This window comes from Lissotriton vulgaris, unplaced genomic scaffold, assembly GCF_964263255.1.
Source record: "Lissotriton vulgaris unplaced genomic scaffold, aLisVul1.2 SCAFFOLD_2983, whole genome shotgun sequence".
NCBI lineage: Eukaryota > Metazoa > Chordata > Amphibia > Caudata > Salamandridae > Lissotriton > Lissotriton vulgaris.
In genome coordinates this window covers 21,794-48,416 of record NW_028242310.1, presented here as the reverse complement: position 1 = coordinate 48,416, position 26,623 = coordinate 21,794, and the positions used below count along the sequence as shown (strand labels likewise).

At 43.1% G+C, this 26,623-nt stretch overlaps 1 protein-coding gene across 1 annotated transcript; it reads right to left on the bottom strand.

Annotated features, from left to right (window-relative positions):
• Nucleotides 1–329: 329 nt before the first annotated feature.
• On the bottom strand, nt 330–24,617 carry LOC147668999 (COP9 signalosome complex subunit 7a-like; the record flags this gene model as incomplete). Its single annotated transcript, XM_086948296.1, has 5 exons — nt 330–1,955; nt 6,285–6,448; nt 7,605–7,710; nt 21,789–21,991; nt 24,523–24,617. Coding segments are annotated over 5 exons (608 nt in total), but the record flags the coding sequence as incomplete, so codon positions are not given.
• Between the last annotated feature and the right edge of the window lie 2,006 nt (nt 24,618–26,623).

Below are 26,623 nucleotides of genomic sequence, written 5' to 3'. Positions count from 1 at the left end.
TTAATTCACTTAATTTCTTGCAAACACATTCTGCCCACTTCCACAGTGCACTCCAAGTCACTTGCCCATTTTAATTGTCCGGCACCCTCAAGTATTTGTTTTTTCTACTTCACATGTACCTCAGATCCTGCACTAAAATGTTTTCCTTCAGGCACTCAGCCGTTGTCCTTCACTTCACACTTAATCCTGTCCCCCTCTCTTGACCTCATATAGCTTTCAATAGGACGGTCTCACCACGCCATACTGCATAATGTTGTCTCACTATGGTACCACAAACACTGCTTGCTAATACCAAAAAAAGAAAGGTACAAAAAACTAGGACAGACGGGTTATTGTATATTCTTTAATAGACATATATAGATATATATTTAGATATTTTCTCAAAACTGATTCCAAATTAAAGGAAAAAAATAATTTTCACAAAGTGCAGTTAGTAGTGGAATAGATTCTCCTAGGTTTCCATGCAGTGGTGGTTGTGGATATCATCTTTACTCGGATTCCATGCAGTAGAACGGAAGGCTCATCTTTTTGTTCTCTGTAGAATGAGAGATCAACTATCCTAGAGACATATGTAGAGAACTTCATAGATTCCAAGGTTCAATATGGTTTATCCTTCCCAGGTTCCATGCTGGGTTATAGATCACTCTTCCCAGGAATGTATCCTAAGGAGGCAATTCATGCCAGTACTCCATGGCGGGCATGCTTGCCCACAGAATTACTTGTGATAGTAGCAGTCGTCCATTCCAGAATTCTATCTGAAAGGAGAGACTGTGTATTTTAGGATTACAATTTTAGAGGTCATACATCCAAGAATTCGGTGTGGTGTTGGAGTTAGTCCATTACAGAATTCTTAGCAATGGCAGACTTTGTGTATCCCAAAATTCAGTGCAATACCAGAGGATGTTAATCCCAGGTTTTGTGTGATGGCTGAGGTTGTCTGTCACAGGGTTGCAGCAGGGCAAACTGATTGGGGTCTCATCTCGGTTTTCATGGTGGGTATCAATCCTCCCAGAATTCTAGGCACTGATGGCACAGCCAGTACAGTGCTGGTGGCAGGTTTTGAGAAGTCCATGCAATGTTGTTGGTGGTTGTGGGGTAGAGGGTCTTGGGAATGCCACTTGAAGTTTTTCGTCACATGGGCACTGACAGAATTGTGTTCAATGTCCGCGGTATCTTTAGTGCAGATGATGTGGGTGGAAGGCAGAGTGAGAGGTAGCATGGTGCCCCAGTGGTGATCAAAGGACACAGTTGTGCCAAGGTTTCTTGCTCCAACGGTCATCAAAGTTCCATTGTGTTTCACCTTGACCTCCTGAAATCAGCCACTGTCTTTAAGATTCTAAAATTTACCTCTTGAGGTGGGTTTTAGAGGGAGGACAAAGAAAAAAAGAGGAGGAGAGGGGCAAAGGTATACAGAAGCAAGAGGGAGATCACAGTAAAGGTAGAGTATGGAGCATTTACAGGTAAAAAAGACAATAGCAGATAAAGACAAGGGGATTCAAAGGGGCTCTTCAAATTACTATCCGTTCCCTCATGTCCTCTCTCCTATGTTTATTTTCCCCATTCTTACACCTTACAGCCAGACATCTATAAACCCTTGTCTTTTGGGCTTAAGTTTGTGCAAATGTTTTAATTTCATGCTCACTCTGTGTCCCTTATCATTCATTCTATAGCACTCTCCCGGTTCTACCACCTTTAATGCATCTTTACACTTCTCAGGTCTATTTCTGTTCTTCACTCACCACTGCAATTTCACCCTTCCCTTCAAGCATAACTCAATTCCTCTTTTGAAAAATATAATCTCGCTCCACATCCTCCAACACTATTGCCATCTCCTCTTCTTCCCCGTCCCTCTCTCCTCCAGTTCATGCTGTCTAAATTCTCCTCTCTTGCTTGCTAAGAAGATTGAAAGTGGTGGCTAGTTTGACTTGGACCAGATCTTCGCACTTCCCCGAAGTCTGTAATAAAACACAAAAACCAGAAGAAATCCAAGTCAGTGAGAGAACCTCCAAATAACATCCACCCTCCCCTTCCATAGTGTTCAGAGCTTTAAGAGGGTGTTCATCCTCCCAGATTTGACACACAATAGAAAGAAATGTAAAACACCTCAAAAATATCTTTACCCCATCATCCCCATTGCATCAGAAGAGCCTTTTGAGACAACTGTACTCTCCTTGTGTAACACTGAAAGAACTTTCAAAACTTCCTATCAGTACCACCAAATAACTTCTAGCATAACTCCTGTCCAACTAGAAAACCTCCAAGGTAGATCCTCGTACAAGACAACATTTAAAGCACATCTAACCAATCTCTTCCCCAGAAATAGAAATAATTTTAAAAAACGACACCAAATTCTTGCCAAACATTAAATCAGCAAAAATATTTAGCCAACACTTTACTCGCCACAGAACCTCAACAATACTTAACCCAAACTCTCTTTAAACCTCGCAACATCCAAATAAGTTCTCCACCCCCAATACATTCCTAAAAGAGAATTGCGTCTAGCTAAGCTACTCCATCAACTAAGTACTTAAAAAAAAAATAATGACATCAGCTTCTACTTCTCAGATACCACCCAAAATAAAATCTATACCAACCAAGTGCCCTACAGAGGCCACGTCTATTCCCATATAAAATGTCTAATGAACTTTGACCCCAAACCAACAAAAATATGTACCTAGTCACATAACCTAACAGCATCTAAACCCATTAATCTTGTCAAAAGTGAATATGGGATTAAATGTATTCTTAATGGCAGGATATAAAATTAGCTCCTATCCCACTCCGTCCCAACTGATGACCCTCAAACCGCCAACTCCAAAACGTTTCTCATACAAATCCTTCCCAAGCAGAAAGGGTTAGAATATCTAATATATCTTTACCTGATTAAATGTCTCCGAAAACACATCCTACATAACTTCTGCCAAACCACTGCACTTCAACCTAGCACACACCAAACCACCTTCTCAATTAATCTTACATTGAGCATGTTTTCTTACCTTTGTTCAGAAAACATGGAAAACCCAAGTACCTTTTTGTACAATTATGGGTCAGCAAACACACTGACATTTGAGGATTCTACAGATGCGTACAATGTGTAATTCAAACAGAAGTTGTTTTACAAAAGGACCTCCCACAGACTGTCAACAACATATGAACACATAATAAGATGACAGCACAGAAGTTATTATCAGCCCTCTACTGACATCTATTCGTCTCACTGTAAGGATTATTATTTAAGGCCCCTAAAGTCTGGCTGTAAAAACATTGTTAGCACCTCTCTTATGATCTAAGGACAGCCTAGAGTGGCAGGATGGGTAAGATCTGGCAACAATATATTTCACTTTTTACTAGTAGGAATTGGATTCAGAGTGTGTGTGTGCTGATGTCACAGTTACTCTAATGGGTTAAGCATCAAGCACATGCCTGCAGGGGCTACCTGCCAATGACAATCTACAGAGCATCCCTTATTCCAACGTTTTCACAGCCAGATACCTTCTAAAGATGCAGATTCAAACTTACTCTGAAAAAGAGTACATCCAAAGAGCAACAACCAGAATTCTTTAATTAGTAACCAGTAAAAATCTACAGGTACGCCAATCCTCATCCTTTAACCAAATACATCTTTAAAGGGCCGCTTATAAACCTCCATCCTGGTCAGAGAAAATTAAAACCATTAACTGCACATTTCTTTCCATTTAAAATATACAGGCTAGCTAAACCAAGGCCCTCCCAAAAGGAATCCACACAGAGAATCTAGTCCCTAACAAAGTAACCTCTAAAGAGCATTTGACTCAATTATTTAGCTCTTTACAAGACTCTCCAAAACACACTGATTCCAAAGTACATCACTCAGAAGCATCTACCCCTACTCGTTCTAATAATAAGGATGTTCACCCAGTGTCTACTTCCCACGAGGTAATCTCCAAATAAAATCGGTCCCAGATCTTCCACCAATGATAATCTGAAAATCTGTGTTCCCCTAAAGAGATTATACAAAGAGCATTAATGTGAACTTGGTACTACAAAGAGAAGAGAGCTAAAATCTTACATTGATGAGAGACTTTCCAAATAAATCAACACCATCTACCAATACCAATGGAAAATCCTACAAGGAGCACCAACCCCATCTTCTTCACCCTCCAGGAGTACCGGATAAGAACATCTATCCTAACTGCGTTCACCAACAAAGTTATACAGAATGCATCTCCAACAGCAGGAAGTACCCCTCTTCTTACCAGAGAACCCTGAAAGAGCCAGAAGCTGATGAAATGGGTACCAGAGTTAATTACCCTAAAGAATTGGCTCAAACAAATTCAATATCTACCTCCAGTTCCTGCAGCTATGACTTTTCAAGGAGGAGAATCAATTTGCTTTCCTTCTGCTATCAATAAACCTGGACTCTCTATGCCTTCCTCAAATAAGATCCGGTGTAGTGCGTTTTTCTTGGTTTACAACGTTTACTACAAATACATCTTCTGATAAAAACTTGCATAGACAATTTACCGCCTCAGCTCCTTCCACTACTTAGAAACCACCCAACTTACCCCAGCTCTACAACAAAATAGGACCACCTCAAACATTCTTCCTCAGACAGACACTACAAAGTACACCCATTGCAAATCCTTCAGGCAACCGAGGACTCTTCAAAGGCCATCAACCCAAACTCCTCTTGTAACAAATTGATCCAAAATACATTGCCCACAGGCTGTTTCCACAAACAAGAAATTATGGAAAGAAAATCTTTTCACAACCTCAGGAGCTAACAAGTAGAACTCCATAATACACTCAACTATACTTGAAGTTAAGAATGTAGACCCCACATATTTCTGAACCCTGAGCCCTCTTTCACCAACCAGAGTACTGCCAAACTACTATTATAACTTATTTCAACAACAGGAAAAGGACGCTTAACTATTGCTATTAACAAGACAAATGTGAGTGTCATCATTGGCATTTGGGAAGGATACAGGAGCTTTAGACACTAATTAGGACTTCACTGACTTTTTAGACCGAGGTGATGATGCTTTCCTTGCAAAAGACCTAAGCATCGCTGGAGAGCTGCCTCCCCCATCTTTATGCAATTTAAGAAGACTACTTTGTCAGTCTTCTCTCCAGGAGCGGTGTACTCTTTACAGCTGGGTGAAGCTGTGTTCTTGTCTCGATCATGGTGCGATGACATCAGGAGGTCAGCTTTGAAGCGCCTCACTTTTTTTTTTAAGTGATTATCCAAAGTGACTATCCTGTTGCACACAGAGTGCTTTTTCAATCACAAAGGAGTCTTTCTTTGCAAGTTTATAGGCCTTTATTATTCAGGGTAACATCACAAAGGGCCTGCTCTCGCCCCACAGTAACATTTCCCTGGGATCCCCAGAACGCCTCAGGTTTCAGACAAAAGGTGGGAAAGGAATGAGCCGTGAAAAACAAATCACACTGCACCAAAGAAATGTCATAAATGCATTTTTCATGGACTTTAATAAAACACAATAACCTCTGTTCACTCACTCATGCGATCACCTCTTCTACAACATCAACCAATCAGGCACCTGAATTCATCTCTTTTGCTACTCCAAATTGACTTGAGCAATGAATGTTCCACATGTCACCAGTTCTATCTCTCAGCTAACCAGAGATGCAGACCTGTGAAATTCTTCTCCATTAACCACTTCTATACAAAGAGATCTGTCAATCGGGTCGTTTGATTCTCATAAGAGGAGAGCCAACAGAATTCAATGAGTAAAAGCAAATGCTTCAGCAAGTGCTCCTTTTATAACTTAAAGACAATGGCAGTCTCATCACTACGCTGATCAACTAAGCAACGCAAACTCCATTAACACTACAAACCTCGACAAACTGTCTCCCTCCATTCTATTCAATAGTCTTGCCAAAGGAAATTCAATTACTCCCCATGATGCTGCACTCTATATAAATATATCTTAACTCACCTCATGCTATGAAAATTCACAAATAACAGACAGACTTAATTGTACAATAAAACATCAGTCAACACTCCATTCTATGCAAAGACAGCAACACATTGGCTCATCCATTTAGCAAGTACTCTTTGACAAAGGCATGTGCCAATCACCTCACTCCATTAAAGGAGCACTAGTACCCAAGACGGCACCTGAGGAGAGTCCAGACTGGTTCATGCTAAGAGTTCATGGGGGTAGGAGAGCATATAGGGGGGGGGGGGCGTCACAAACGTCCCCCATCCCCATCAGTTGTTCAGTGAAGAGTCTCCTGTTGGGGGCGGGGAGGGGTAGAGGGCTATAGCCATGCCTCACCCTTTTCCCTTCGCAGCTTTCTTGCTGGGCTGCCTCTGGTTGGAAGCGGCAGCGGGTTCCCTCATTTCCACCATGTGTTGTTCAGGGTCTTGCGAGGTCACTGACACTGCTGCTGCCGTGGCTGCAGCAGTTGTCACCTTGATGGTCTTCTTCAAGTTTGCCACCTGTAGATGAAAGACGGAAGCTGTAATAACTTCTTGGCAACCGCCACTTTTCCTCCTAACGCACCCCAACCGTGTTCATGCTATAAAAAACAAAACATTCCTGTACCTGCAAACATTTCTAGGTACATAGGGCCATATGTATGAACACATTTTCCCATAGACACAGAATGGGTAAAACCCTTTGATACATCTGGCCATTAGTCTTTCTCATATCCGTGGCTAATCAACTGACAGGCAGCATGCCACCCCAGCCTTTCTACAATCTAAACAGAGGAAAACTCCCATATAGCTTCCACACTTGAGATGTCACTTATCCTAGGCATACTAAGGGGAGTTAGCATAGATGAATTCAAATAGTATATACAACAGGTAGTTATTTTTTTGTTTGCTATGCATAAGCGTGCCCTTTAAAGGGCTCTTTCTGCCTCTATTGTTGTTGGCAGTCACTTCTGAAGCCTCTTCTGCCTCAATAGTACCAAACCAAAGGGCAACTCTCTATGGCCAAAGATTCAAATAAATTGTTCCCCTCTAGTGCTGTCTCGAAAATGAAGACATTCTAGGAAGCTTACCCTTTGGTTCAGTTCAATGTCCTGTCTTTCTGGATGCGGATTCATAGGGAGCTAATCTGTCTTTATAACCAAAGATTCCTCTCTTAAAGCCATCAATCTTAGAAATAAGCCCATTACATATCTGTTTGTCTGTCTGTCTACACGATGGCTGCCATCCTGGCCCCTTTTCTATTTTTATAGGAAAGTTACATAAAATAGCTGGTCATCTCTTCTTTTGACTTATATACACAGACTCCATCTAAACCTAGTTCAGTGGTTGATGGCTACCATTGAGCTTGCAATCTCAGTCTATTTCTGTAAACAGAACGGACCAAGGCCTACAAGGATTTTTGCCATAGTGGACATTCTTCAATTTGCATGATTACTTGTCACCAGGAAGCAATAATACTCCATATATTTTCACATTCAATAGCTATTAGTAAGCTTCTCATCCTTGCTTACCAAATGACCTGTGACACTTCCCTCAAAAAGTACCTACTGCTACATGTGTGGAAGCCCCTTTTAATGGTGATACCACACCTCTTCTGAACAATCATACATGCCATACCACCCAAAGACACTATAGCATCATCACCCTGAATACCCACCTCTGCCTCAATCTGCTGGGTGACGCTCAGGTGCTGCTCCTTCTGATGATTAGCACGGCTGACTTGCTCTTCGATTCCACCAAGCATAGCCTCACATCCCTGGCACCTGAAAGGGTGAGAGAAGTATTTAAGGTACAGTGAGAAAAACAGAAAGACTTGGGGTGGTATGTTCATGAACATTGAACCTTGCATTAGGGGTGAGGTGGTGCATAGATATCTTTTGTGTGAATGCTTTAAGACTTTGTATGGGGATCGCCCTGTTGGCTAATACCAAAAAGTTATTTTTTCTCCTTCTAGTCCTTCATTTTCTTGGAGTGCTCTGTCTGAAAGGGATGCTCTGAACTGTGCCACATATGACCAAAGATTTGCAGCGCAATATGTCTCGCATTTGCGAGAGTTTGAGCTATTGGCATTGTAAATGACAATGCCTTTTATATATGTGTTTTGAAAACCTGCAAGCGGATTGAGGGGCTTACTCTGGTGTACCTGAATTCAAATCTGTGACCAGGAGGCTACTTGCAGATTTCCAGCAGGTGCTCTAACCCTCTGATCTGTGCTGCTGTTAATGGCTTGTATCACCTGCAAGTTACTCGTATTCCTGCAACAGGCTTGCTGCTCAACTGATCTAACCATGATTGACAGCAGTGGTATGCACTTTGCACACATATTTTAGTGTTTGTATATTTATAAAGCACCCAAAGGCCTCTAGGCATTAGAGCTCTTTGTAGTAAAAACTTTACCTTCAGATATGTGATCAAGGCTATCTCTAGCCAAAACGCGTCATGGCGGACTGGTGCTGGGCTAACATTCAATAAAAGAAAATTTGCACCATCTTTGGGTCTTGCTGGTTCCTGTTTTGCTGATCGGCTGAATTTGCTGTTAAATCTCGGGAGCGTCAATATATATATATATATATATATATATATATCCAAAACACCTCTTCACACAAGGAAAAGCGCGGAGGCCAAAGGGGAATTCGTTGGAGGTGCTTTATTCCAAAAATACAAAAGGTGAGTGGCGGCACATGCATTTCGGCGTTCACAGAGCCTTGCACCCACACGAGTCTTGGAAAAATGTTAATCAGTCCTGCTCCGCCTTAAAGTGTAATCTGGCGTCTCTGGGCTCCTCCCCTAAAGTCGTTGGCTCACCTGTTGGACATCAGGATCCATTAACCGGACTCCAACTCCCAGGGTGCATCATGTTTATGCACCTGGGTCGGTGGTATGGAGGGCAACATGGAGTGCTGCCAGTTCCAGAGTAGATTAGCAGGTTCCGATCGTTAGACTCCCTGCTTTGCATTAAAGGTCCAAAGTGTGTGTGTGTGTGTATATATATATATACTTACCCAGTAAGCATTTGTTCGTGGCATGTAGAGCTGTAGAGTCACATGCTTTGCATATTCCTGCCATCTAGCATTGGGTCCAGTTGTTTGCAAGTTGTTTTTCTTCGAAGAAGTCTTTCCAGTCACAAGGTAAGGTGACTCCTCCTTTCTGTGATGGTGCGCATGGGCATCAACTCCATTGTTAGATTGTTTTCCCACAGAGGGTGAAAATGGAGTTAGTAAGTGTAGAATAGAGATGTCCATGCTTATTTATGTAAAGTGAGAACTGCAACAACTACAGGTACCCGGGGAGGCGGGTGGACGCCTGTGAATCTACAGCTCTACATGCAAGAACAGATGCTTACTGGGTAAGTAACATTATTCGTTTGAGGCATGTGAGCTGTAAATCACATGCTTTGCATAAACTATACAGCAGTATACTCCCAAAGCGGAGGCTAACCTGTAGTTGTTTGAAACAGTGTTTTAAGTACTGCCTGGCCTACATTATCTTATTGCCTCGCTAACACACCTACACAATAGTAGTTGCTGAATGTGTGCGGTGTAGACCATGTTGCTGCCTTACAGATGGTACAAAAGGGGGTAGTAATGGACGTTCTCATGAGGCACAGGGTCAGACTGATTTGCATATGGCCATGTCTGAACTGGGGTGGCAGAGTGAGCTAAAGAACGGTGATGGATTAAACCCAGATCTTTTGACCGGGTGTGAGTGCTTGATTGGTTCAGATGCTCCGTCCATTACCACCCCCTTTTGTACCGCTACCCTACAGATGGCAGCTAGGCGAATATTCCCCAAGAAGGCCATAGCTGGCCCTAACTTGAATGTGGAATGCGCTCTAGGGGGTATTATATTAGCAAAGTTCTTTTTGCTTTCACATAACATGTCTGGATACATTTCACAATCCACCTTGCAATGCCTGATTAAGATATGGGATTGCATTTGTGTGGTGGCGAAAAAGCAACAAAAAGCTGCTTTGATTTGCGAAATTCTTTTGTTTTTTCTACATACTATAGTAAAGCTCTTCTAACCTCAAGTGTGTGTAGAGCTCGTTCTGCTACAGAATCAGGTTGAGGAAAGAACACAGGTTACTCAACTGACTGATTTCATATGAAAAGCAGAAACTACTTTAGGAAGAAATTTAGGATTGGTTCGAAGAACCACTCTGTCTTTGTGCAGCTGAAAGAATGGCTCTTTTATAGTTAATGCCTGGAATTCACCTTTAGTGAAGTGATTGCAATGAGAAAAGCAACCTCCCGTGAGAGGAATTTTAATTGACACCTGTGCATTTGTTCAAATGGTGGACCCATTGGCCATGTAAGGACTATGTTTAAGTTCCATACTGGTGCAAGTGGGACTCTTGTGTGGTAACACTCTTTTTAATCCTTCCATAAAAACTTTAATCACTGGTACCCTGAATAGAGAGAAGTGTTGTCTTTTTTGTAAGTATGCAACTACTGCTGCTAAATGTAAGTGAATAGATGTGTAGGCTAGTCCAGATTGCTGTAAATGTAATAGATAACAGATCATGTTCTGCATAGAAGCATCAAGAGGATTGATATTGTTATTGCTACAATAGATACACCGTTTCCATTTTGCTGCATTACATGCCCTAGTAGTAGGCTTTCTAGCATCTTCTAGGATATTCATACAGTCTGGTGGTAATTGTAAATAATCAAATTCAATGACTTCAGGAGCCAGATCACCAGGTTGAGTTCTTTGGGATTTGGATGCCTTATTTCTCCATTGCTCTGAGTCAGGAGACTGAAGATGAAATGCAGCTTTTGGTGAGGAACTACTAACAACTCCAGCAGGGTGGTGAACCAAGGTCGACGTGCCCATGTGGGAGCTATGATATTCAGTGTGAGGGATGTTTGTCTGAGCTTCCGAACTACCAACAGAATGGGTGGGAGACGCAGAAAAGCGTACGCAAATATCCCTGACCAATGAATCCATAGGGCATTGCCTTTGGAGAGCGAGTGTTGGAACCTGGAGGCAAAGCTTGGGAATTTTGCATTTTGGACTGTGGCGAACAGGTCTATGTGAGGAAATCCCCATTCCTGAAAGTAGGGGAGGAGAACCTTAGGATCAAGTTCCCACTCCTGGATTTGCTGCTTCTGTCTGCTGAGAAGGTTTACTCCTAGAAGATGTTCTGCCTGGAGATAAATCCCGTGGTGTATAGCTCATTTCCAAATGGCTTGTGCTAGGCATGACAGTTGGAGAGAGTGTGTCCCCCCTGTTTTTGTATATAGTACATAGCTGTCATGTTGTAAGTGCGGACTGGGACAACTTTGCCTATGAGCTGAATTTGAAAGGCTTTGAGCGCTAGAAACACGGCTAGTAGCTCTAGGTGATTTATATGGTGGCTTTTGTGCTTTAAACTCCACAATCCTTGGATTGTATGATTGTGTAAGTGAGCACCACAACCAGTGAGCAATGCGTCTGCTGTTAGCACTGTCTGTGGAACAGGGTCGATGAAGGGCCGCCCTTTGTATACATTTTGTGGGTTCCCCCACTGCCTGCAGAGAGCGATGGGTGCGGCCATCTACCAACACTAGATCGGTCAATTGACCCTGCGACTGGTTCCACTGACTTGCTGAGCATTCTTGAAATTGACGCATGTGAAGCCTTGCATGGGGAACAATCAGGGTGCAAGAGGCCATCATTCCTAGCATTTGCATGAAGACTCTTGCTGGTAATGATTGGATGGGTGAAAGGGACTGAGAAGAAACGGAATACTAAGAATTTTGGCTTCAATGGGAGAGGCTAGAGCTCTTTGGGGTCTATGGTAGCTCCCAGATAAGTCTCTATGCTGGAAGGCTGCAGATAGGACTTAACCCATTAACTGTAAACCCTAGTTGGTGTAGTAGGTGAAATGTGGCTTGAGTGTGTTGGTAACACTTTAGGTAAGTGCTGGCTTTGATGAGCCAGTCGTCCAGATATGGAAAGACATGGATGTGCTGTCATCTCAGATGGGCTGTGACGACTGCCAGGCATTTGGTAAATACTCTGGGAGCAGTGGTGACTCTAAACGTTAGTACTTTGAATGGGTAATATTGACTCGCTATCACAAATCTGAGATATTTGTGATGAGCCGGGTGAATTGTAATGTGGAAATATGCATCCTTGAAGTCTACAGTAGACATAAAGTTGCCCTGCTGTAGAAGTGGGAGCACTTGCTGAAGCGTCACCATGTGGAAATGTTCTGAAAGTATGTAGTGGTTTAGTTTTCTGAGGTCCAGAATAGGTCTCAAGGAGCCGTCCTTTTTGGGAAGTAGAAAATACAGGGAGTACACGCCTGATCTCTGATATTGTAACGGTACAGGCTTAATGGATCCTTTTAGCAAGAGATATTGGGATTCCTGTTTGAGCAGGTGTAAATGTTCTGGTGACATTTTACTAGAACAAGGTGGAATGTTAGGAGGATTGGTGGTAAGCTCCAGGCAATAACCATGTTGGATAATGCCTAACACCTATTTGTCTGTATTTATGGATTGCCAAATGGGGAGGAATTGTAGAAGATATCCCCCAGAAGGTGTTAAATGATCGGAGGGAAGGATAGGTAAGTCACTGCTCGTTGGGGGGAGGGGAATTACGTGGTGTGGAACCCTTGCCCCTGCCTTTGCCATTGTTCCCTTTGTATCCTCCTCTAAAGAAGCCTCTTGTGGAGGAAGATTGATTGTTGCCTTTGTACGAGGCAGCATTATTCTCTGAGGATGTTGTCTTAGACCCCCCACGGTAGAAGGAGAGACGAAAGGAGCCACGATTTGAAGGAGACTCTGGGGCTCCCATTGATTTAGCTACCTTATTGTCTTTCATCATTTTCTCCAAAGCCTGATTTACTTTGGGCCCGAAGAGATGCTTTTTTATCAAATGGAGTATTTAAGATGGATTGTTGGACTTCAGGTTTAAAATCGGAAATCCTTAACCAGGTGTGCCTCCTGAGTAACACACTAGTGTTAATCTCTCAAGCTGCAGTGTCGGCAGCATCTAATGTACATCTAAAAGATGAGCTTTCCATCCTGTACTAAATCTTGAGCTTTAGCTTTGTGCTCATCTGGGAGCTATTGGAGCAATTTCTCCATTTTGTCCCAATGCACCCATTCATACCTGGCTAATAGGGCATGGGTGTTTGCAATGCACCAATGATTCGCTGCCTGGGTGGCTACTCGTTTATCAGAAGCGTTTAATAACTTTGACTCCTTGTCCGTAGGGGAGGGCATCCCCCAAGGTTTGGAATTGGCCCGTTTACGGGCATTAGAGACAACCAGAGAGTCTAGTGGTAACTGCCCCTTAATAAAGACTGGATCAGAGCAGGCTTATATTTTTTGCATATTCTGAGAGTGAGAATACGAGCACAAACAGGATCTTTGAATAGATCATCGGCATGTCTCATCATACCTTTGAGTATAGGGAGAGTCTGACTAGATCTGTGTGTACTACTCAAAGTTTCAAACAAGAAATCTCCCTTTAGGGATTCTTTGTGTAATTGTACCCTGCATGGTCGGCAGGAGTGGAAGGCTTTGCAGGGTAAAGGTCTGGATCACTGTCTGTAGGTGAATCAGTATTGTAGTCTTTCCAGAGATCTACAGGTAAATGCACATCACCATCATCATTTGGCTGTGGTGGTGGAGAGTTAGTTGGTGTGAGAAGTAAAGTAAGTTCTAATGCTGGAAAAGGTGGTGAATATATAGGGGGACATAGTGGAGGAGAGTTAGTACAGACATTCTTCCTCTTTAAAGGAATTGTATAATGTATGTCCTCTGACTCAGGTTTGCGCTTATGAGGCAATTTAGTAAGAAGATGTCCTGTATCAGGATTATTGTAAAGTTCCTTTTGTTTTTGGTCAGATTTGGGCAGTGGGACGTCGAAAATCGGATCCTGCAGCTGTGAAGGAGCACTTTTCAGTTTCTGAAACGAGGACTTCGTGCGTGGTGGAATTACTTTTCAGCATGGAAGATTTGGGTTCCGAAGCAGTTTTTGATTTCGGCGTCGAGGGTTTCAGCTACGAAGCAGTCTCAGGCTTCAAGCCCGAAGGTTTCGGCTCAGTGCCAGAATTTGGCAGACTCGATCCGAGCTGAAAGGCTGAAAAATGTGTTTCAGTGAAGACCCGGGAAGTGGGGCGTTAAAAACATCTTTGCTGTGCCGACCGTGGCCCGAAGGCGGAGGTGGAGGTGGAACTGAAGCCTTTTCTTTGGCCTGAATTGAATTTCGGGGCATGGGGTGTTTGGGTGCACGGGACGATGACCTTGCGGTATGTAGTCTTCCATCTCGGAGTCCGATTCCAGATTAGATACAGGTTCTTTCTGCTCTTTTTCAGCCCCTTGTGCTAAAAATTCTTCTAGCTCGGATCCTCCACTGAAGAGGTCCAGAGTGTATTCGATGTCCTGGCTTTGCATTTCACGACGTTGAGCCAGACGATCGTGGAGCGTTTTCTTCGATCAAAATGATCTCCACATGTCGCAGTCCTGTTCGTTGTGCTCCGGAGATTAGCATAAGTTGCACACTTCGTGCAAGTCAGTGCACAGGTACTTTGCGTGGCACCGAGGACCAAATTTGAATGGAGTAGATTCTATCATCTCCGATGTGGACCGACCCGGTTAGGTCTGACGGCCTATCACAAGTCTAACAATCGAAATAGAAATTTTCTTCAACCAATATGATACGCGGAGATGTGGGATATGCGTTAGGAACACTACTGAAGTGGGTAGAGTGGCTTGCGCACCGAGGGGAACCCCAAACAACAGATTAGAACCGGAGCGCAGCAATACACATCCGAACCCGATGGCGGAAAAAAAACTATCTAACAATGGAGTCGATGCCCATGCGCACTATCACTGAAAGGAGGAGTCCCCTTACCTTGTGACTGGAAAGACTTCTTCGGAGAAAAACTATTTGCAAACATTTGGACCCAACACTAGATGGCAGGAGTATGCAAAGCATGTGATCTACAGCTCACATGCCTAGAACATATATACACACACACACACACACAAATGTATATATATATATATATATATATATATATATATATATATATATATATATATATATATATATATATATATATATATATATATATATATATATATATTTTCATGGTACATATATTTGAAGTTGGGTACAGGGAATCTATACATGCTGGGTCTGGTAGCTCAGTGGAATAATGCGTCCACTACAGGTGCCTGTGTTCGACCTCATGGTCACAAGTTCAAATCTTGGCGTGTCCACCCATCCTTTCCTCCATCTGATGTCGATAAATTTAATTTTATTGAGTTGGGTAAAAAACATTTTTATTCAGCGCAAAGATACCTAGGGGTGAACGTGCGCTTTACAAATACGTATTATGTTATGTTACATACTTACCTGTCGAAAAAAAATTGTCCTAAATATTATGGCTATGATAATAAAAAATAACAATATTCCCTACTCGATATTCAGGATTTACACTTAAGTAGGCCTGTCAACAACATGAACTGCTTTACTAGGATGAGAATATGGTGCCAACAGTTCACTTGTAATTCATTACAATCGATTGATTAATTAAACTGAACTATGTTGCTTGGGCTGAGAGTTTAACATGAGAAATTTAGGTATGGCCAGTGGAATTATGCGATTCTAAGGCTGCTCTGATTCCAGATTAATACAAATTTACTTCACTTGCCTCAGATTCGAACGTCTGTTTCAGTTTGTTGATTTCAATAGCAAATGCTGATTCAATCTCATATGAATCAAAAGGTATTCTATTACTGCGGTCCAGTGTGGAATTGGCCCTAATGAGGTGAAACTTTTGCCTAGACCCTATTAATGTGTGCTAAAATAACAAAATATGACTGGATCACAATGTGCCTTGTAACACTGCATGCTTTGTCCTTTCTTTGTTGTTTAATTCCAGTAGCTAGGTGCACAAGGGTATGGCAAATGTTACAGTTTAGAACAGGCAGATTAGATAAGGTCAATCAAACACTCACACCCAGTCAAAAAATCTGGGTTTAATCCATCACCGTTCTTTAGCCCACTCTGCCACCCCAGTTCAGACATGGCTATATGCAAATCAGTCTGACCCTGTGCCTCATGGGAACAGTCCAGCCCGGGTGTGAGTGTGTGACTGGGTGTGAGTGTTTGATTGATTCAGATGCTCCGTCCATCACCACCCCCTTTTGTACCGTCTTTGGCCGCCATAAGTGTGGCAGGGTATGCTCAGACGCGAGTCCCTTGCTCACTTTGCCACTGGATTCAAGCAAGCCGGGCTGAAGACGGCTGGAATGCCAGAAACCGGTCCTCAGAAGCTTGTTTCCGGTCCAGGGAAGACATGGCTTGGCAGCTCGGGCTGGACTGTTCCCATGAGGCACAGGGTCAAGACTGATTTGAATATAGCCATGTCTGAACTGGGGTGGCAGAGTGGGCTAAAGAACGGTGATGGATTAAACCCAGATCTTTTGACTGGGTGTGAGTGTTTGATTGATTCAGATGCTCCGTCCATCACCACCCCCTTTTGTACCGCCTTTGGCCGCCATAAGTGTGGCAGGGTATGCTCAGACATGAGTCCCTTGCTCACTTTGCCACTGGATTCAAGCAAGCCGGGCTGAAGACGGCTGGAATGCCAGAAACCGGTCCTCGAAAGCTTGTTTCCGGTCCAGGGAAGACATGGCTTGGCAGTTCGGGCTGGACTGTTCCCATGAGGCACAGGGTCAGACTGATTTGAATATAGCCATGTCTGAATTGGGGTGGCAGAGTGGGCTAAAGAACGGTGATGGATTAAACCCAGATCTTTTGACTGGGTGTGAGTGTTTGATTGATTCAGATGCTCCGTTCATCACCACCCCCTTTTGTACCGCCTCCTGCCTGCAGCTAACAGCTTTGTTTCTTTGTGGCACTCGTGCTTTAGCTGTAAACATCGTAAGCTAAATCGTGGGTGCCGCAATTGCTTAAAAAGTACAGAAATAGAAAAAAACTATAACGCGGCACCCGCGCTTTAGCTTACGACGTTTACAGCTACAGTGCAAGTGCCGCGATTGTAACAAAGTAAGGACATAAAAAAAAATAGCTGCCACGCGATTTCTTTCTAATTGTTTAGTTTTGTTACAATGGCGGCACCTGCGCTTAGGCTTTGAATATTTTAAGCTAAAGCGCGGGTGCAGAGATTACTTCAAAAGTAAAGAAGTAGAAAAAGAAAGCACTTTTTTTTTTTTTACTTTTGAAGCAATCTTGGCACCTGTGCTTTAGCTTAAGAGGTTTAAAGCTAAAGTGTGGGAGCTAGCATTTGTAAAAAAAAGTTAATGAATTGAAAAAAAGGCATGCCGTGATCCTAAGAAGCAAAAGGAAAGCCCAGTGGCAATTATTAGTGCTAAGGCTGAAGTGCTAGTTAACTCCTTCCATGCTCGTGACGGAACCGCTCCGTCACGAGCATCGGTTGAACTGTCCTCATGACGGAGCGGTTCCGTCATGGCCCGCTCGGTGTGCCTGCGCGGCGCGAATTCCGCGCCTGCGCTGGACGTTCCATTGAGCGGGCGGGGCCATGACGGAACCGCTCCCTCATGAGCACAGCTCAACCGAGGCTCGTGACGGAGCGGTTCCGTCACGAGCATGTGAACGCCGCTCGGCCCCCCCTCGCTCCCCCCTAGCGCTGCGGCGGAATTGCCGCCGCAGCGAAGGGGTTAAATAAAAAAATAACAAACCAGTGTGGGATAGTGTGTCTGCTTTAGCAGGCTGGAGAAAGCCCTTTAACGAAAGAGTGCTCGATGGCTGTATTTGAACCCTAGAGAGTAACAACACATGTAACAGGGTGTCCTGATGGGAGGTAACAACCGAAGACAGGGAGGTACTAAGGGGGGCCTAATAATCCTATTAACAAATCAAAGGCCAACGTTTACAAAGGACAGTGACTGGAGCAATTAAAACGATTGGGGAGAGTGAGTGAAGCTTACAATCCATACCCGAGTACAGAATGTCTTGAACATACAGTGCAAATGATGCCTAGGCGAGACCTAAATATGAGAGCTCAGGAAACGATAGGGCATAAAAGCACCCAGTCTACTCTACCCTGCCTTCTTGATTGAATCTCACTTACATTCACATAGTGCTTCATCTTCCCCAAAACTCCCACCTGCCTAAGTCTCGCTCAGACACCCCTCAACTGCGTCCTGTTTTGCCCTACCCACAGTGCTTTCAGTGTCTGGCCCTCTCTGTCTGTACCCCGTTCGGGACCACAGTTTAACCGCTTTGATAATTTCCACCTGTACTGCTCACTCCGACCCCGCCCTGTTTGGCAAACACCACTCTCCCACACTGCAACTCTTCTTTACAAAATTGTTGGTATGAGTATGGTTTGCTCTTACATAGCAGCTATGTGGTGCCAACAAAACGTAAGGATGAAGCTGCCTTGTCCTCCTTCTCTAGTCCTCGGCCTGTCTTGTTTGGAACACCTGTGTCCCATTCTATCCCTTTCCTAACTGGTGCTTAGTCCGTTAGTCACAGCATGATGGCCTCGTGGCATGCACAGCATGCTGGTGTTTAGTGAAAATAGGCAGAAAACAAGTCTTTTGTAGAGTATGGACTACAGATAAAAGCTTGCAGTCCCAGTGGGCCCAACATAGCCTTTTTTTCCTCTGGAATCGGTAACAAGAGCACCTATTATTCTTAAACCTTTAAAGCAACCGGACTGTGTCAAATAGAACCATATAAAAACTATTTATATTATTTATGGGACTGGTAAAGAGCTTGGAAAGTGACGTGTTAGAATGTTAATAAATTCCTTTCCATCGCTTAGATAAACATTTCTCATTGCAGTGAATGAATTCTTAATCTGTGGAAATGGTCATAAACGTACAACTCTTTACATATTTCTGTGCTTTAGCATCTTGCTTCACTAAATGGACTCTTTGAAAGGACCAGCTTCTGCTTTTACATGCATTATTTCAAAACGTCAAAAGACTCTTTTGTTCGTCTCATCCGTTTTCTATGATTATGATTGCACTCTGTTATCTCTCTGTAACTGGAAGAGTTCCCCAGTACTAAGTGGAGGGATGGTTGAATTATTCTTAATCGCGGCACAAATTCCGCCGCGGTGCGGTGTTTTGATTAAGTGGACGGGGCCGCGTCAGCCAACGGACGTGCACAGCATTACCACAGTAGTGCTCGTGACGGCCATTGGCCGACGGGCGTAGCGAAGGGGTTAAACACAGGTGATTTACCCCACATTGCAGAAAATGTTTTTTATTCACTACGCCATTGCAAACAAGGGACAAACCATATTCAAATATGCCTGGTTCCTGCTCAATTAGAAACCGATCAGCACAACCTGCCAGGCTATGCTCCGTCTGAAAGAGAACACAAGCAACCCCAAACCGGTTTCGGTTACGCTGTCCTCCTCAGTGAAGCGTAGCTTGAATCTTATAGCAAAGTGAGCTACAGGAGCCACTTCTAGGCACACCAATCACATATCAATCAATCAATCGGGGGTTTATAAAGCTCGATACGCACCCTTGAGGGTCTCAAGGCGCTATATATGGTGGCATTGTGGTGTCAGGCCCTCAAACAAACACCACCACAAACTTGCATGCACGGACACGCTCAGAGAATCGTGTACTATTTCTTCCGGCACCATTAAGGTTGTGTTGTGTGTAGATAAGGCATGACTGACTGTTTCTGTTCTGGGAATCGTTGACTGCTGCAGCCATCTTTCTATGCTGCTGCACAGGATGTCCCTTTTAATAGTGTGTAAGACCGTGTTCATTGTTGCTTCTTGTGCCATTGCTGTTCTGCGTATGAGAGGAAAGCTTACACCACTGCTGCACATGTTGTACCTATTCTGTGAGGAAGCAGGCACAGTTGCTTTCTATATTACTCCTGTTTTGTGTATGGGAGGGAAGTCAGTTTGCACTACTAATGAATATGCTGTGTATTTTGTGAGTGAGTGCATGAGGGAGAGAGTAAGATAGAGCGAGCAAAAGAGACAAAGCGCACAAGAGAAACAGAGAGAGGAAGCCTTGTTGTGCTGCAGCTACTGCCTGTTCTGTAACTGTTTTTGTGTAAATAGAACCATTGTAGCCCATCACGTACTTGTGCATTAGTGAAGCACGGTTAAAAAAACCTTCCCATAATACTAGGTCAAAACTAAAGGCTTACTCAATGGTTGCTTACTGTAAGTCACCAGGTTTGAAGGTTGTATATGTCAAAATCAGATCCATTAGGAACCCATGAATATTTTACAACCACTCAAGATACAGCCTCACCCAGCATTAGTCCAAGAACTTGGTGAACCAACTTGTGTCAGTGGCTATCACACCACTCTAGAAGCTGCCAATTTTGTGCAGTCTAAACAAACCAAAGGTCCCTAGAATTGGGTCAAGTCCTGCCAACTTGTCCGCAGGCCACGGCTATTTCCAAAACGGGTCAGCAATGTCTTCCCATTCCTGGCAGTCTTCACCACCACGAAAAATGCATACCCGTCCCCAGGCGTCAAGATGAAAGACCACTAGAGTGCCAGCTTATGTTGCCCAAGTCTTCAACACAAGCAACAACTATAAGCTGCCTTTAGAAATATTTTAAGAAAACCAAACAGGAATTTAACCAGCATACCCAGTTGAGATCTGGGTGATTAGAGTTTATAACAAATAGGTGTCTCGGCAGGTATTATTTAAAGGACCATTATATAAAGCATGCACAAGAATTGCTCATTAAGGGGAGATAGGGAGACATTAGTGGTGGTTTGAAGAATGTATTTTTAGAACAAATAAGAAAAAAGGCGTAGTTGCAGCACTATTTACAATTAATGCGAAAGTAACCAGTAACAAATACTTTTGCACGTGAAAAACGAGGTGAACGGCGCAGGTGACGAGTGAAGCAGCAGAGTGCCGCAGGATATATAATATATCCAAAAAGGAACTTTTCGGTTCAAAATAATTTGTTACATAGGACCGCGACAAAGTAGAAACGAGCCGATCACTTATCTTCAGCACCTCAGTCCCCCACGGGACATAGCTTTACTGATAGTGTATAGCGTGTTACAGTAATCAAGCCATTCCTAAATCTCTAGATCAAACTCCTAAGGAAATTGTCATTACTATCCCTTTGTCATTTTCAATCCAATCCAGAAATAAAAGGGTTAGGAAAGGATGCGGCCAGGCCTACGGAAAGAGTATAAACCCACCCAGTACCTGTAGAAAACAAGGAAAGATTTCATGGTACATAGTTAATGGTCCAAGATCACGTTTACTTACAAACTCCTTCAGCAGAGAAATCGGTCAACCTGAACCTAGTAGTGCCTGCTGTTGTGTAACTGTCATGGATTTCTGTGTTTTTCTTTTTTTGCTGAAGATATTTAATTTGTCTAACTGAACAATAAAGCCAGTTGGTTAGTTGCAAAATGTGTTAAATTTTGAATGTTTAAGAAATATTCATGGTTCTGGAACCGTAAGTTGCTTTATAATAAAAGTTATTCTTCAGCACTATATACCACCTTTCTGCCATGTCTATTCACTGAATGGAAGAGAATTTACCATTACCCGGTTCAGTGGTATGCAAACTACCGACCTTCTGAAAAAATGAATTTGTGACCAGTTGATCACTGAATAGCACAGTGATCAGTGTTCAACAAATTTGAGCCATCTTGGTGGATATAGTGTATAGCAGGACACAGATATTGGATGTACAAAGTAGATGCTCTTTGTTTCTCAGATTTTGTAGTACCAGAGTTTAGAAAGGGTCGCTCTGGAACGTACTTGTGAATTTCTAGACCGTGATACTGAAACACGATATACTTTCCAATGCAGATGATTGAGCAGTAGGAGTTGAATGAACATTGAAAGAGACCGTGGCAAAGACAGGAACAGAGCGCAACCCTCACCAGTCCTGAAGCGTGCGGGCGATGGTGCTTAAGTCCTCCCTTCTGATGTCCCGCCCAATGCTGTAGTCCACCTCAAGCCGCTGGTTGCGCTGGTCGAGGGTACCGCGCACCACATCTGCGTAGATTGCCTCAATAATGAGATCCTCCAGTTGGCGCACATTCTTCAGATGCAGCTTTTCTAGCAGCACAGCGTATGGGATGCACTGCAAAGGGAGAGATTATGTTCAAAGAAAAGATCATAATTTATATTCTTATCTACCCATCAAGAATATTTATTTTACATTTCTTAATAGTAGAACATCTGCACGATTATGCAGTATCCTAGAGCACATTTTACAACTAAAGTTTACCTTCTAAAGCAGTCTCCCAGGGTGCTCTCCAGAGTCACTTTTCCATTGTTTTCTTGAATGACAGACTGGACAAAGATCTATACTAATAAGGGTCGGTCTCAGGTTTTATGGGGGAATCCCTTCTCGGATTAGCTAGGGTATATGAATATCTTCTTGTGTCTCAAAGAAGGTACCATTACTGCTTAAAGAGCAGATTTGTAGTCTATTTGCAGCTCATTTTCTAATGAAACAGACTGCTGAAAAGGTCTCACTGTGCGATGAAATTTGCTGCAAAATCATCAGTATTATGAACTAGTATTGTTATCAAATAGGTAATTTGTAGCAGTTGTAACACGATGATTAGACTTTGCAAACATCGCATGCTTTGGAGTAAATATTTTGTGGCCAAACTCAGTGATTCCAAATGTGACTGTACAAGCTCTCCTGAGCTATCACTGGCAATGCCATAACAGCCCCCTCCTTCATAAAATGATGCATCTACTTCCTGTTAAAGAGCCAATTCAATTTAATCGTACTTCTTGGTAAACCATTAGTGTGAGGCCCTACTTTCTCACCCCCACAGTTTAAAAAGGTGTCACATTTTCTGTACCTTAGGTCTGCCAAACAAACTATGTCATAATTTTCCAAAAGGTAAAGTACCGGATAAAGGGGCTATGCTTTTTTGATTTCTTCAACAAATTTGCGGAATTTCCTCCTCATATTTACCAACATACTGGAGAAATAAAGACATCCTTGAGGTAACAAACTGCAATGAAAAGGCACTTCTGATGTAATGACTGTGATGTAATGACTCCCGATGTATAAAAAACAGTTAGGTAAAAGCCTATATTAACATAACCTTTTCACAATAAATAAGTCTGCCTACTGCCTTGGTCATCATTTTTTATAATAAATCTAACAGGTCTGTGACATCTGACATATTTTCCCAGTAACCTATTAGGGTTATTGCATTAATCTTTTTGCTTGTCAACTTACCCAACTCAGGCCTACTGTATCGTGTATGTGATGGCAAGAATCAAACACACAAATAAAAAATTACTAATATGTACACATTTATAGCTTTTTAGAACAATATATACTAACTCTCAGAAAAGCCTAACAAGGATTATCATATTGTATATCTTCAACCCCAATGGCCTGCACCAAGGCGGTAACCAACATCAAACCTGCCTTAACTACAGTAAACCACAAGATTTTGATTAAACAAATATCGGTTTACAGCCTGTAGGATAGCCTTTACCACAACACAAGAACAATCTACCCTTAAAGTCTTACTGGCTTTATCAAACGCTTTTCATAAGTCAGGTCTCCTCGTTTGACATAACTTTTCATAATAAACAGATCCGAGCTATATCACCTAACATAATCGTTCCCAGTAAATCAATCAGACCTATAGCATTTATCATGGGCTTGTAACCATAACAACCGAAGCCTAATGTATATGCTTTCCCACACGGCATCTACCAAATATACAGTCATAAAATTACTACGGATGTGTCAGAGTTTGAGCTATTGGCATTGTAAATGACGTGAAGTGTGGCTCAGGGGTTAGAGGCGGCAGACCCGGAAGCTGAGATCGGTCCTGGACCAGGGTTCAATTCCCCGCCTCGGCGGGTCTTGGGCTCAAAAATTCCACGGACTCGATAATTCTCGTTCCGGTGCCTACTCGACTCACGGGTTCACACTCTGCGACTCTGGGCAATAGCTTGCTTAATCTCCACTACGGCCCCTCGCGGCGGGATGCCTGGCTTTCACCTTGTGGATACCCTGCTGGGGTTATCTCACAGGGGAATACCAGGACGGGTTCCCAAGGCAAACGCCTTGATGCCTTCGGGTGATACGTGCGCTATATAAATCGCTATACATTTACATTTACATACATTTTTATTTATGTGTTTAGAAAACCTCTAAGCGATGCGTAAACATGCACTTTGCACTTTTGTCCTTGCTTACAAGAAGCAAGGCAAGCAGTAAAAAAGAGCGGCAGTTACAATGTAAGCAATGACTAGAAGTACAAAGTGCATGTTTAAGCACCGCTTGCAGTTTTTTAAAAAACATATAAATAAAAAAAAGGTATTGGCATTTACAGGGGTAGTCCTTGAAAATGGGTGGGGCTTTTAAAGCCCATATCCTGAATACAGCATGTCTTGCAGAGACTGCGCAAGCGCTGTCTAGGCGAGACCTAAAAATAAAGTGACATTTAAAGACTACCAGGAGCAGAGGGAGAGGCAACTGAACAGAGATAAAAGTGAGAGGAAGAGATGAGGGCACAATGAAGAAATTCTGGGCGCTGAAGGCATAACTGCTGATGATGGGTTGGAATCAACACCAATCATCGCCCTGTCCACTCCCTGACTCCATATAGCAGAAAGAAACTCACTTACCTTCAAATTTGCAGCCAGCGTCACCACAGACAGGTGTCTCAGCTTGTTCTTCTGTGCATCGTTGAGTGCTGGAAGGGTCGAGGACTCGGCTGATAGAACCCCAAACAGAAAAGCGTACCATTAGATGCATAAAAAGGCACATAAATGACTAAGAGGCATACATACATCTGTTTGATTGATGATACACGTGAGTATCTTTTCTTGATTGAGCTCGAGAGTAATGAACAAGGGTCCTTCTTTAGATCTGTAATGTCTGCGTACTGCCAGCTGGACACGGCCAAACAGATTGGTTAGAGTGCCCACATTAAAGATCTGCTGGGCTGAATAGGGTTATTCTCGCTGTGGGAAACTCCACAGACTTCAAATCTGGATGATAAGCAAAGCGTTACGACCTTGGTGGTGGTGCCCAACACTGACAGAAGAAGGGAAGCCTGTCAATACTGGTGGCCAAGCATTTGCGTACATTGAACGGACGCCACTACCTGGCTTCCAGAGTTATCTGTCCACAATCACCAGGCCCTAAGTTTGCTGCCTCTACTTGCAGTTTTGAATTGTCCAGCTCTCTATGTTCGACCTGGTGTTTTTGTGGGTGAGAGATGACGGAAGGAGTGCAGACATGTGTGACATCGAGGACGTCATACATGTGCTTTGTTTTGTCCCTTGGTAGACCAGTGCAGAAAACCCTACTTCCAGACTGGAAGCACTTGTTTCCCCAAAGGATTTTTCCCAATTACTTTTTTGCAAAACTGGTCCTGCTGTAGTTCTGCAGTTCCAGAAGTCATTTCTCGAGCCTGGTAGCAACATGACAAGTGTTTCAAGAAAGAGGATCTCTACGCCTATTTTTTTTACCATATCTTGTAACATTAAAGGTCAGAGTACTAAAAGTTAGGTCGTCCAGCAGCCAGGGTTTATGCACACGCAATGCTTTGTGACATACCTTCATTTTGCCCTGTTATGGATGCACTAATCTACAGCAGCACTAAATGGCCATCTGGTAGTATTCTTAGTATACTGCCCCATTGTGATTAACCAGGCAGCACACGGTTTGTGAATCCCACCAAAAGACTGCAAATGAAGGGCTGGAGGCCTGTGAGACAGCAGATGCATGCCTAATATAGTGGGGGTCTGGGCAAATACTTATGCCCATGTGTGTACCACACAAAATAAATCGAGTTCTTTTTTGAACCTCAATACTTGGTCCTAATTTCTAGGTAACTAAACCTGTGAAGCAGATATAAATCCCACAGAGTTATTTTACCACGAGTGAAACCTCTAACCTGCAGGCTGCTCTTTTATTTATATTATTTATTTATTTTTTGCATTTGTAATGCGCACAGATACCCACAAAGGGTTTCCCGGCGCCTCTTTGCAACCAGAACATAAAATGTGTGAGCTCTCTTACTAGGATTCAAACTTGCAACCTGTAGATTACAGTCAGCACTTTGCACACAAAAAAAAAACATCAAACACCTGAGGTCTTCCCAGTATTCCAAGCCGAGGCCTACTGGGTTTACAGTGAGCACCGTAACTCACAAAATGGAGACCATGGGCCCCAGACACTGGGATAGACCTGTGGGAACTCAGCATTCTATAGGAATCTGCTCCATTTTGAAGATCACACCCTTAAACCTTGCTGTGGCCAACACTGAATTGGTTAGATATAATGCAAAGCATATTACTACCTCTAATATGCACTCTATGTAGAATATAACACACATTGTACTTTACTCAAAGGTGGTAACCGTGCTGATAGACCGTCCCTGCCCCAAAGCCCATGTTAGATGCCTGTATGCAAGGGCTGAGCGAGCATACTGTAGGAAGTCGAATGCGGATGCTGTGACAATGTGACGATCCTTGGAATGCTGGTGTCGGTGAAGCATGGGAGCGGATTATATTTAGAGGGAAAATGGATCAATAAGAGGATCTACCTGCTGTGACTGTAATTTAAGGATCTAACGTGAAATAAGGAACTTTTCTCCTACCTGACTGGTTCCAGACTCTTGTATAAAGTCCCTCCCCTCCAACTACCATATTAAAGTTTACCATGGACTCTGATATGTTACAATCATCTTGACAGCCATACAGAAGACCTGACTCAATA